The sequence below is a fragment of the Haliotis asinina genome, chromosome 10 (assembly GCF_037392515.1).
Source record: "Haliotis asinina isolate JCU_RB_2024 chromosome 10, JCU_Hal_asi_v2, whole genome shotgun sequence".
Lineage (NCBI taxonomy): Eukaryota > Metazoa > Mollusca > Gastropoda > Lepetellida > Haliotidae > Haliotis > Haliotis asinina.
In genome coordinates, this window is record NC_090289.1 from 19,134,320 (window position 1) to 19,148,691 (window position 14,372).

Consider the following 14,372-nt stretch of genomic DNA (forward strand, 5'->3'; position numbering starts at 1 on the left):
CATATGTTGTCTTCTAATTTTCATGATTATTAGGTCAATAACTCAAGACCAAGATTTGTTAATGTATTTGTTTGTATTTCAGTATTTTCATAAAACATGATATGTGGTTTCTGTGGTTGCAGTATCACATTCTTAGTTTATAAATCAAATTAGAATGTAAAAAAATTCGAGAACAACCCACGAGGTACTTGTGATTATATATGTTAACCTTCCTCGTTATCATTTCCTTCCAAGATTTGTGGGTTTTGTATTCTTTTGGGTTTTTTTTTCATGCATGTTGCTCGCAGTAACTAGTTCCATGTGTTATTTGCGCAGCATGCTATGTGCACTTGCAGACAACTGTAGACAGGAGTCGAGTTTAAGAAATTTACCTTCCAACGTTGAAGAGTTTGATCTTAGTTACGTTCGCGATCTTAAATCCATGCTGTCTTAAGATTGTCTTTTTGCAAGTGGATTGGGGCAATCGTATTGTGATTTTAAATTTCTTTGTAAGGGCCTAAGACTGATTGTAACTAAGATTGCTCTGCACAAGCGGGCGTTGTACTGTATTACATGTGAAGCTGTCCTCAACTATATTACATATGGCCCTGTCCTCTACTGTATTTCTTGTGACCCCATCCTCTGTATTATGTGTGACCATGCCCTCTACTGTATTACATGTGATGCTCTCATCTTCCCAACACCTTTCCCATTCTCTAACACATATGATCCTTTCCCATTCTCCATGTGTGATCCTTTCCCATTCTCCATCACGTGTGATCCTTTCCCATTCTCCAACACCTGTGATCCTTTCCCATTCTCTATCATGTGTGATCCTTTCCCATTCTCCATCATGTGTGATCCTTTCCCATTCTCCAACACCTGTGATCCTTTCCCATTTTCCAACACTTCAGATCCTTTCCCATTCTCCATCACCTGAGATGTTTTCCCATTCTCCAACACCTGTGATCCTTTTCCATTCTTCACTTGTGATCCTTTCCCATTCTCCATCAAATTTAATCCTTTCTCATTCTGAATCATGTGTGATCCTTTCCCATTCTCTATCCCCTGTGACCCTTTCCCATTCTCTATCCCCTGTGATCCTTTCCCATTCTCCATCATGTGTGATCCTTTCCCATTCTCCATCATGTGTGATCCTTTCCCATTCTCCATCATGTGTGATCCTTTCCCATTCTCCATTACCTGTGATCCTGTCCCATTCTCCATTGCCTGTGATCCTGTCCCATTCTCCGTCACCTTTAATCCTTTCCCATTCTCCTTCCTGTGTGATCCTTTCCCATTCTCCATTACCTGTGGTCCTTTCCCATTCTACATCTCATGTGATTCTCTCTTCTGTTCTGGCCAAGAACCTGTTATTGTTGTGATGTGTGTCTTATGATAGCTTTTGTTATTGTAGTGTGCTCCCCCACTAGTTGTGGCAACCAACACTGATGAGAAGACTTTGAAGCGGGAGGGTGTGTGTGCGGCCAGTCTTCCCACCACCATGGCCATTGTTGCTGGATTTCTGGTCCAGAATACACTCAAGTTAGTACTATATTTAATAGGGAAGTTAAAGGTCACATGCAACCAAAAAATCAAACATAATTAAAACATATTTATCACTTATTCATGACACATCATATACATTGCTGCTTCTAGAAAAACAAATAAACAAAATTATAAGCGTACAATCGCGATGCAAAAGTGCAATATTTTGTACTTGGGTTGACTTACCCCGAAACGAAGCCCTCAGGAGACCGAACCCAGTCATAGTGGGTGGATGTGCACTCAAGTGTATCGACGGCTTCCGATTGGCTGTTTCATCTGTTGATATGCTGAGGGTTCATTGTGTGTACAGAAAGATGATCTGTTTGATGGGCATTTTAGAAGTATGGTGAGTCACAAGAAAGTAAGATTCTTTATGGATAACAACTTATTTTTGTGTACTTGATGTGTCGTTTCAGTATGGATTCATATGCTGTTGTCAAACAAAATCATATACACTAAAAGAAGTCGTTATCCATGAAGAATGTATATACAGATGTTAGGTTTTGAAAATACATGTTCTCTGAATTTGCGCTCGATCCAATCAAAAATCATCTCAGTAGAGATGGTAAACTGCTGCATGGCTGGAATCTGTCATACGTCCAAGTACAAAGCAGAACTTGAAACTGACAAGAGTTTGCACCAGTTTCCGTCAGATCCAATTATCCGAAAAAATGAATGTAGTTTGTTTGCAACCGACAGACATAAAAACATGTCATGTGTATCACACATGCCTAATTACATAATGTGGCAGAGACGGGACTCGGATGCACGAGTCATAAATCAATTTATTTTCTTTATGTCATATAGTCTGATAGGTTTTAAGTTCTAATTGCACGTGGTCAATGATTGAAGCTGTGTATTGCATGTTGTCTTTAGCAGACAGGCAGACAGACATATTGGTGTGAATAAACCAGACACTGAGCTTTCTCTGTGACAGAGGCTGCTTACCTCAATCAACAAGTCTTTTTATGTAACGAGTAGATTATTTACTTGTTTGTGTACACAACCAAGATTAGACTACTGCTCATGACCTCAGACTCTGGGCATGCATACTGTTTCAAGCTCCGCAAACCTATTCACTATGCATGCGTTATGGACACAGCGCAGCACAGCTGTTGAAACCAGTTTTCCCCCAGGCACTGGGGGAAATTTAGTGAAACGTTTGAACTCCAATTTCATTGGCGTTTTTATCATCGTGTTTTTTTCAACTTTATAGGTTGAATTGGCATTTTTTATGATTTGTTTCGGTAAGTGCATACCGAAAGGTACCAGAATCTGCAAAGTTGTGTTTTATGTTGCATGTGACCTTTATCAGGATTTTGAAAGAACATGGTCTTCTGTGGCATATTCAGCAAATCCAACATAGTGATAAGACACTGTATATGATTGTGAAACAGCTGTTTGATAAATGTTTCAACAAGTTATCCTCACTGGACTTCAACACAGCCTTATTTTTGACACATTGGTGTTCAGCTAACTAATTTACAAGGGGTGTTCAAAGTGTGGTCATCCTAACCATATTCTTTATGTCCAGTGTTTGAAAGGCTTCCATATTATTTTGAAGAAATCATTATCAAACTTTCAAAGCCATATCCAAAATTTCACATAAGTGAGTAATGTGTTTTTTCAAGGACACCCCATTTTAATCTTTCAAAAACATCATGTCCAGATAGTCAAGATGGCACTATTTATAGTATATGCAGAGCTGACACTTGTGTGACCAATCAGTATTTAGTGTGAGCCCTTGGCATCTTGTATGAACCAGTGAGAAAACTGGAATAAATTATGTTCTTAAGATTATGTCATTTAAATGAGGGATAGGTAGTGTCGCCCCCGAAAACCTCTTTCAGTTAACATGAAGGGTGGGGAATCACTTTGTAATGTGGGGGGATATAGTCGATGCCTCCGTCCGTCCGTCCGTCCGTAATTATTTTGTTTCCGGAGCATAACTCAGAAACCATTCAATATTTTTAGACCAAACTTGATAGATATAATAATCTCAATGTATAGTTGTGCCTTTTTCTATTTACACAGTTTGGGATTTTTATTTGTTTTGTTTTTCCATGGAACATTTTGGTGTTATTCTAATGGTGGGGTGGGCTTAGTTTCTTGAGCATAACTCAAAAACCGTTCATTATTTTCCTGCAAAACTTGGTAGATATGTGTGGCAGACCCCAAAGTGGTGCCTTAAGCTATTTACAGGTTTTTGTGATTTATTATTTTCTCAGTTTCCATGGAAATGTTTCGGACTTAGTCTAAAAATGGAGGGATGGGCTTTGTTTTTGGTGCACTGAACTCAAAAAAACGTTCAGTATTTTTCTACAAAACTTGTTATATACATCAGTCAGAACCTAAAGTAGTGCCTTTAGCTATTTACAGGTTTTTGTGATAAATTATTTTCTCGGTTTCCATGGAAAATGGAGGGATGGGCTTTGTTTGGAGCATAACTCAAAATCAGTTCTTTATTTTTGTGCAGAACTTGGTAGATATGCCAATCAGAAGCTAAAGTGGTGCCTTTTCCTACTTACAGGTTTTTTGTGACTTACTCTCAAAAGTGAGAGGTGTGTTTTATTTCCAGAGCAGAACACAAAAACTTCTTAATATCTGTCAGTAAAACTTGGTAGATATGTGTGCCTCTCTCACACACACAAAATGTTTCTTACATATATTGTTTTCTGAAGTTTGTAGGTTATTTTTCTTGAATTTAATACCAAGATAAAAAGTGAAAGAAAATGGGGACAGTGAAGCTGGAACATAGCAAAACCAATTTGCTTGAGGTTTACAGATAACATGTTTAACATAGACAGCTTCATTTGTATCATTTTCTAGGTGAGGCTGACTACTTTTTGAGCACCCCTTGTAGGAAATAAAACCTCGTGTTTTGATGGAAGAAGAAATGTGATATATATGCACAGAAGCAATTGTAAAAGAAATGCTATAACATATTTTCATTTAGGAATTATCAAATATACTCTTGCAATGTAGCACATTTATTGATGTTAAACTTTGGTATATGAGAAATATACTGATGACCAAAAAGATATTCACTCACTTCGCTCGACCAAAACATAAGAATGAAGATGTATGTGAGATTTATGATAATAATATTACAAACAGAAATCATTTTCCTATAATTTGACTTTAAATTCATTGTAATGGTGGTCATGTATTCGCTGCAATTCCTTCAGTGTCAGTCAGAAGCATAAATTACACAGATCAAAGTTCATTCAAAATGTGCACAAATCATTAATTGTAAGTGTGACCACCCTGGGCATTTATATATACCAACATACATTCTGCCTCTTGCATCAATGCTGAGTGGAATGAATGTGAACTCTCTCTGCTGGCCTCTCTTGTTCACATGCCTGTGTTCCCCAGACTGATCCACTTACATGGCAGGTCCATAGTCCCTTGCCAGGCATGCTTGATGCTCCCTTACCCACCCACATGACAACCCCAGTGTGATCATTCTACTTCTTGTTGCACCACTTTGAAAGTGCTCAGTTTTCCCTTAGGAGATAAAGACCATGTGTAATTGTGCCTCATGCAACCCCTCTGTGTTGCCAGAGGACTCACAGAGGCAATCTACATCATCAAATCATTGAATTGTTTCATCACACCAAATAGATTCACCACACCGAACCATTCGGCCATGGTGTATTGGCTCACAACATCTATGACTGGTTCCTATTGCTGAAACGGCTCACATTGTTGAAAGTTTCACAGCACCAAAATGGCTCACCTTGCTAAATAGATTTACTGATTTTAGACACATTACAATTTGCTTACAGAGCCAGGAGGTGTGTAGAAGATGCAACCATTACACATTACTCAAGGATACTGAGGAATACAAATATCTAAGCACTATTTTAGACTAAAAATTGTCATGGAATTCTAACACTAGCAGTATAACTTCTTTGAAAGTTTTTAAAAGTTGTGTAGATGAAGGAAAATCAAATTCTATGGATAGTCAACTTCTTTATTGCAATGGGAGCGATGTTTCGGTGCAGGTACCAACACTGTTATTGAGCAAGTGATCACAGAGTTGTAACATGGAGAATATATACATAGCTGCAAGTGTGTATATACAATTTGGATGATGTCCGATAGGATGACATGGTCAGGGTCGGCTATATCAGATTTGGAGTAATTTTTACTGGACTGAAGTTTTGTGTTCTTTAATTCGTAGTGGGAGAGGGCGGGACGTTTCACCTATGTAAGACTCTCCACATTGGCAATTGATCTGGTAGACTACTGCTATAGGGTCTTCTTTAGTTGTTGATGGGGGTTTGCCTGTGGCTTGGAGGAAGTTTTGGGTGGGTCCTAGTCAAAATGGCCACAAAACTTGCAAGTCAAAGTAACAGATACTACAATAGTTGATATGATGAAGATCAATGCCGTCAGAATTCTGGCAATGGTGATGCCTTGCTCTCGGAATAATATTCGGATCCTGTTGGCTAAAGTGGTATCCTCATTCAGTATTCTATTGATTGTTTCCTGAATGTGACTGATCCAGGATCGAAGCTGTTCACGATTCAAGGAAGCGGATTCCAATCATGCACGTCTTTTGTCTTCTAAATTTGCGTAGTTGTTCTGTGAAACTATGCTTAACATCATCCGTTTCCCTGAGTTTGGTTTTTTCACTAGCGATGCGCTCGTCGAGTTCATTAAGTTTCCCCATGTTGTTCACGAGTTCTGCGTATTTCAAAGCTTAGTCTAGACCGTACAGTTCCCTCATTGGAAATTTAAACCCCAGCAATGGTTTGTAACAGTAATTACTCAACAGTTTTTTGATGCTGTCCGACACTTCTGTAGTATGCTGTGTTATGTCACCACTACTATTTAGTTCGGATCTGGTAGCTTGAACATCTTGAATGACCTTAGGAGGAATCTTAGGTTTTGCACCACCACAACCTGGTTTACTCCCATCGCTGCACCATGCAGCAGCACATCTCCATCAACAAAATCAACCTCGAATTTTAGATTGTATCCAACAATCTTGGCACGCTTAAAATAGCTGTGGAATTCCTTTCTTTCATTGTCTTGACGTGCATCACCAGAGGATCATCTGATAAATAAATATGTGCAAAAGTACACAATATAATTCTATCATGAAGAGCCCCCACAGCAAATAAACCCCGACCTCTGGAATTGATTGGCATATATAAACAATTAAGAGAGGAATGAGAGTGGTGTGCTCGGTGTCACCCCGGGAAAGCCACATTTTAAAAATGACATATACCGCAAGAGCCACATTTACGGTTGATTGCATTTCACCTACTCTGGACCTTAATTACCTAATACGATTACCGTCACCTGTAAAAGAGCGTCCCGTCTTTTTTTTTTAGAGCGTCTCGGTATGGGTGATTTCAAATGAAAACATCCTACTGAAAGTAAGTAACGAGTTAGAGATCAAACGTGTTCTTAATTGACATTGAGAATATCCTGTTAGAAATAAGATATATAAGTGACATTGCGCTCACTAAGTGTCACAATCATGGCAAATGCACAAGTTGAGATCAAATTCATCGAGAGTGTTAGAGGTGGTGTACATTTGTACGATGACGGCTTCGGTGCAGAAGTAGTCGCCAGGGGAAAAGGTACTGGTCTTGCATTGTGAGAGAATGTACTGCCAGGCTCACAACTGAGGGCGAGATACTCTATGCCATAGAGATTTTTGGACACTCCCATGACCCACTTCCCTTCGAGTTTCAAGTCGACGCCTTCAAAGCAAGACTGATGGAGAGAGCAAGGACAGAGACGACTCCCATACCTACTATTTATGGCGAGGAGATCTCAAGACTGCGTCAGAACCACGACATCATCTCAGACGACATGCTGAAGCAGATCCCATCATTCAAGTCACTGAACACCATTCTCTATCGTCAGAGACACAAGACCTTGCCCCGCCTTCCTGAGAGTCGACCCGAAATCAACCTTGAAGACAAGTACGCAAAGACGGAAGGCGGCGATCAGTTCCTTCATTGTGTCAACGCCGACATTCTGATCTTCACTACAGACAAGAACATCGAACATCTGTGTACTGCAAGCACCATATTTTGTGATGGTACGTTCTATACATGTCCTAAATTGTTTGATCAGATATATTGTGTACAAGCTGAGGTGTTTTGTCACATGGTTCCAATAGTGTACTGTTTACTGTCCAACAGAAGCGCAGAATGCTACACTCAGATGTTTGAGTATCTGTGTGATCTTGCTGGAAGACAAGGCTTGCAGTTTGCCCCGCATTCTGTACAACTGGACTTTGAACGTGCAGCTCACAATGCAGTGAGAGGTGTATTTCCAGCTGCTTCTGTGAGAGGGTGCTTCTTTCACTATACGCAATGCATATGGAGGAGGGTACAGAAAGAAGGCCTGGTTAGTGACTACGAAGAAGATGGGGAAGTCAAGAAGTTGGTGCGACGAGCTGCTGCCTTGCCCCTGGTGCCCTGTGACAAGATAGAAGACGTGTGGCTCGATGCCGTTGCGGAATCTCCTGCCAGTCCTAAGGTCACTGCCTTCATGGACTACGTAACCACAAGCTGGGTTGAAGGCCAGGCTTTCATTCCAGAAATCTGGAATCACTTTGAAAATCAAGGGCACCGAACGAATAATCATTTGGAAGGATGGCACAACAAAATCAAGAAACTTTTGAAAAAGTCCCATCCGAACATTTTCGAAGTAATCCAGCTCTTCCAGCGGGAACAGTCCCTCACAGAGGTCACCATACTCAGACTTTCACATCAGCCCAAAGAACCTTCACGTCGAAGGAGATATCGTGCAATAGATGCACGTATAGCATCTTTGAAGCAGCAGCTATTAAACCATGAGATAACGTATGCAGACCATGTGGGAGACCTTCTGCATCTGCAATGAAGTGATTTCAGTGAAGTGAAGTGACTATTACAGTGGCTATAAGCACACAGCTGATCAAATCATAATTATTTGTTTATTTATTCGCATTTATTTTATTATTTCATTATTATTTCATTATTATTTCAAATGACCCCAAACACTGTAATCTAAATAAAGAAAGAGAATGAGACCACGATATTTGTTGTGTTTACTACGGTAGTTATAAGCACCGTCCGGTTTGTTTTGACAACATACCCCGTGAAAGCCAAATTCTGTAGTCACTTGACCGTAACTATTACCGCGAGAGCCACACCAAAATCAGCTACTAATTCTCGAAATGTGGCTTTCCCGGGCTGTAACCGTGTGCTCTGTTATCAGACATGATCCTTCTGGTCAGGTGGTCAAGACTCTGGATGTCTTGTTTGGTCCAATCAACTTCTCCAAAAGGGTAGGAAAGAACTGGCACAGCAAAAGTATTCGTGGCTTTGACCTTGTTTCGAGCATTTAGCTCTGAACCCCACATTTTCTTTAAATGAGATTTATACTTAACCGGAAGTTTATCTTGAATCCAGGCATTCTGGAACTTGTCTTGAACTTGCATTCCAAGATAGGTGTATGTCTGATCTTCCACAAGATGCTCAATAACTCCTCGCCACATTTCAAATGAAGAGTATTACATTTGTTGAGTCCAAAAGTCATGCCAATATCATTAGAGAAGGACTGGACATGGAGAACCAGTTCTTTCAAAGTGGTATCTCCTTTGGCAAGGAGCTCAATGTCATCCATGTAGAGATGAGTTAGCGATGTTGGGGATCTGTGCTGAGGAGGTCCGGAATGGTATCCCTCCTCCCTATTAAGCAGAAAAGAACTGAAGGAGTCCCCCTGATATATTCCCCTTCTGATTGAAATGGAATCTGAAGTCTGCACCTGCCCTTGTGAGAACATCTCAAGTTGAGTCACCCAGCAACTCATTAAAGACTTGAGTAAATCAAGTACCGGTAGGCGCTCAGGGAGTTCAATACACTGAAGAGACTTCAGAATCCATTCGTGTGGGACAGAGTCTTATGCCTTGTTGTAGTCAGTCCAGCACATGGAGAGGTTGCAGTGAGATTGCAAGTTTTAGTGTGCTCCAAAATCATTTTCTGTACAAGAAGTTGATCCCTGCACCACCAACATCCCTTTCTCGCCCCCCTCTGCTATCTGTAAATTGTCTCAGTGGAAGAACAGTAAGATGACACGAGATTTGTCAAAAACCCTGTGAATAATTTGTATTGAGTATCACTGACCCATGGTGCCTCCATGTTACAGTTGCCATACAGTCTATTACGTTTTACAGATTACGGTAGATATGCAGCAAAGAGGGTTTGGGTGATCCTGGCACAGTTGGGCCAGTAAGGCTCATCATCAGCTCAGGGCCCTCGACAACGGTCAGCAAATGGGACTTCTCCCAGGAAACACTCCCTAGTCGAGCCCACCAAGAACTTTCCAGAGGATGTGAGGGCTCCCCAACACTGCAGCCTTCTGCATTACCCAGATTGTCAGAAGGGCTGTGCTCCAGGTGGAGTACCAGTGCATTCTCCTGATCTGCACCAAGAGATCAGGAGGTACCAAACCAAGGACACTGAGAACAATGGGGAGCCTGACGACAGTGTACTTCGGATGCAAACGAGACATTTCAAAGGCGAGGTCTGCATATTTATCATGCTTTTCCTGAATCTTGCGAATCACATTGCTGTCAAAAGGGACAGAAAATTCAATGATATAAATAATTTCATTGGTTTTATCAAAAAGGACAAGATCAGGTTTGTTGGCTGGAATTCGTCTCAGGCTGTATATTGGCCACTCAGTTTCACATTTGAGACCAGCCGACTTCATCCAGGCGAAGGAGTCAGTCGAATTGCCGTTCTGTTCCACAAACTGCATGTACACACAATGCAATGGCTTTTCAGACATCTTCTCCACAAAGGACTGACTCTGAGAGACTTTCTAAAGGACTTCACCTGGTTTACTCCCACTGCTGTACCGTCCAGCAGCACATCGCCATCAACAAAATCAAGCTCAAATTTCAGATGGTGTCCAACAACCTTGGCACGCCTAAAATAGCTGTGCAATTCCTTGCTTTAATCATGAGTCTTGACGTGCATCACCAGAGGATTACCCAATAAATAAACATGCGCAAAATGTTTGTTTACCTGAACTTTTGTTGATCAGAGTGACTATGAAGTGTCCTGGCAGATTTCTCATTGTTCCATGAGTTGGATATCAATCCCAGCCTTCATTTGCTAGTAACAATGAGTGGAACCATTCCCTGTAAAAGTGATTGTTTTGGGCTTTAGTCAACCAGCTGAAAGAGAATGCTTATGAAGGAAGCACAGACAGAAACAATTGAGATCGCTTTGACTTTTGCTCGGGTTACTTGGTTTTTATCCCCCCGGCATGTAATGCGGGGCGATATAGTCGATGCCTCGTCTGTCTGTCCATCCGTCCGTCTGTAATCATTTTGTTTCCAGAGCATAGCTCAGAAATCATTCAATATTTTTAGACCAAACTTGATAGATATAATAATCTCAACCTATAGTTGTGCCTTTTGCTATTTACAGTTTTGGCATGTTTATTTTTTTTGTTTTTCCATGGAACATTTGGGTGTTGGTCTAATGGTGGGGCAGACTTCATTTCCGGAGCAGAACTCAAAAACCATTCCATATTTTTCTGCAAAACTTGGTAGATATATCAATCTGAACTTAAAGTGGTGCTTTTTGCTACTTACAGGTTTTTGTGATTTACCATTTTATAGGTTTCCATGGAAACGTTTTTGACTTAGTCTCAAAAGTGAGAGGTGTGTTCCGTTTCTGGAGCAGAACTCAAAAACCATTCAATATTTTTCTGCAGAACTTGGTAGATATATCAATCCGAACCTAAATTGGTGCTTTTTGCTACTTACAGGTTTTTGTGATTTACCATTTTATAGGTTTCCATGGAAACGTTTTTGACTTAGTCTCAAAAGTGAGAGGTGTGTTCCGTTTCTGGAGCAGAACTCAAAAACTTCTTAATATCTGTCAGTAAAACTTGGTAGATATGTGTGGCAGACCCCAAAGTGGTGCCTTTTGCTATTTACAGGTTTTTATGATGTATTATTCTCTCAGTTACATGAACATGTTGCTAACTTCATTTCCGGAGCACAACTCGAAAACCATTTCATATCTTTCAAAAGATCTTGGCAGATATATGAGATAGATCTTGAAATGGTGACTTTTTCTGATTACAGATATATGGCATTTATGTTTTTAATGAATTCCATGGAAACAATTCAGACTTGGTCCAAAAACACAATAAGTAACTGTCGGATGATTTGTCCTTTCAAATATGTGGGAGCCAGGGGGATATGTTATCTTCAGATGAATCTTGTCTACATTAGTTCAAGTACTCAGGTCAGGTCACTGCCGTTATGGCAAGATGGTCAGCGACTAAAACGTTCTTGAGATTGATGATTGTATTAATTTCATCACTTTCTTTACAATGTGAATGTTCCTGTAGACTGACTTACAATTACCATGCACTGTACCCACTACTAGCTAATATACATAACATTCACTAACATGAACGCTATGCAGCAGCTCTATTGGCTGGAATGGTGGAAATTCTTTGTCCTACTTTTGCGCACTTTTTCCGATTACTGTGTATGAAAAACTTATATGAATGACTTCTTTGTACTTATATCTACATGTGCGCCCTTCTTTCATTATCGAAATATCTAAAAATAAATATTTGCAAGCCATCAAACATCTCAGTCGATCAGTCACTCATGAGCATGACCGTTTTGAATCACATGATGTGAAGGGGATTTCCCTCCCTAAAATAGTAACACACGTTCCGTAACCTCATTGCTTGTATACAACAAATTTGCATACATTTTTAGATAACTGCAATGATTGTATGGAGACTTTCATTTCCGATCTAAGCTGACTGACCACCCCCTTCTTTCAACAGCTGTTTTTAAGGAATTGCTGGTGAGTCTTTAATGTTATATTTGATTTTTGCTGTAACCTTAATGGTTCCATGTGTGTTTCTGTACTACTCCTAAATATTTATCTACAAAACACACTTTACTACTAGGGCTTATTGAATCTAGGAAATAAATAATTACTGTGGTAATGAATTAATTATCTATAAATTTCATTTATACCAAAACAACTTTAATATTGCTCAGTTTTCTATGTTATTTTAAATATGTCAGTGTTGTATTAGATTTCAAGCACCAGCTTCAAAACTTGCTAAACATTGTATCTTTTCCATTTTAGCAACCAGGTAGCAAACAGTGCCATGAATTATAAACAAAAGCTAAAACAAGGGGATACATGTGGAAATCAATTGTTAAACGGAGGTGTCATTCAAATTACAACACAATGTCAAATATCATATTTAAACACTTGTTCTTACGCCACTAGACAAATGGCTTCTGAAACATTGCCGAACAACCCTGAATCAGTTATGGCTTTCTGCCACATTGGATACAGTAGAGTTTACAAAATCATGTTTCGCAGAGGCCAGTGTTGACATGCCAATTACATCACATATTTTTCATAGTCAGCTGCCACAAATACATCACTGAATTTCCCACACATTTCAGCATTAGATTACAAATGGTCTGCGTCACCAATATCAACTGTCTAGATAAAACGAAACAAACGATATTGGGTGTGAAAACATACACTGTGCGTTGAAAATCTACTTCGAAATGTAATCAAAGAAAAATTTTGATTTTACACTACGTAGCATTTTTGGAAATTTTTGTAATCCAACTGTCTACTCATTGTTTACTATGGCTCAATATGTTTAGAAAATGCAGGGGGAGAGTATTGTAGCAACAGATAGCACACTAAAAAGAAATACCATGCAATGATTTGAAGTTTCCTTGCAGTGTGATGCAACGACTGATTCAAAATCACGCTGAATGACATAAGTAGTCAGCTTTTCTGACATCTTCTCTAATATAGAGTGAAAATGATACAAGACATATAACAATACACAGATTGTCAGAGTTATTCAGATTGCTTACATTGCAGATTTATGTACAAATGATCCCCGAATCAATGGAAGAGTCCTTGTAAAATCTTGTGTACCTTTGTCAGCGAAGCCACCATTTAATAAGAAATCGGTCATCAGTAGTGATGTGATACATAAAAATTGTTGTACATATTAGGCAATTTCTTTGAGGTGAAGGTTGGTTGAACAAGAGTAGACACAATTGCCCTATCCCTCCGATTACACTTTCACTGTTGTGATGTATATTTTGTGTATCGTTCAGATATTTTTTCATGAAACTAATTTCAGCATCTACATTTTGCCTTTACACATGTTAGAAGATCACTCGTAGCAATTACTGTATGTCTCTCAGAGTTCTAGTCGAATCAAAGCTCAACACAATAGATCATATTTCCACCATGCTCATGGACAGTAAAATCTCCGAAGAGAAGTTTTGTTTGGTTGTCTTGGAGCCTCGCGAAATACCACAGAATGAAGCAAGAGATTCGAACCAATACCCTATAAAAGCACTGTCTTCGACAAAGACGAGAAATAAAAGCCCATACAACAAGGGACAAGGGAGGCAACAGGCCTGAGAAGCCTTCCTCATAAAAACCAAACAAATTACTTTTTTATCGAAAAAGATTCATGATATCAACATATTGTAGTCAGCTTGACCAAGACAATCCCCGAGAACTGCATTTTTGTACACGCACACGCACACGACCTGCATCTCATTCACCTTCAGACAGCACTCACATCACTGGAACCCCATACCAACAAGACTGTAACAAAGCAACCCGCCAGAACTCCCTGATGTATTATCAAGTATGACAGTACTTTGGATTGTTAGCCTTTTGCTACACTAGTGCCATGCTCACTAAAAAGTGATTATTTCCTAAACTACTCAACTGATTTTCACGAAGTTTTGCATGCATCTTGGTAGATTTTGCGCTGTAGCTAAACAG

The 14,372-nt window shown here is 39.7% G+C and overlaps 1 protein-coding gene across 1 annotated transcript in view; it reads left to right on the forward strand.

The window, feature by feature from the left end:
* The window catches only part of LOC137299184 (ubiquitin-like modifier-activating enzyme 5), a 126,868-nt gene that overhangs the window by 61,486 nt on the left and 51,010 nt on the right, over nucleotides 1–14,372 (forward strand). The window contains exon 8 of the mRNA XM_067831758.1: nucleotides 1,397–1,524. Within this exon, the coding sequence (XP_067687859.1) occupies nucleotides 1,397–1,524 (128 nt within the window). The remainder of the gene's footprint in view (nucleotides 1–1,396; nucleotides 1,525–14,372) is intronic.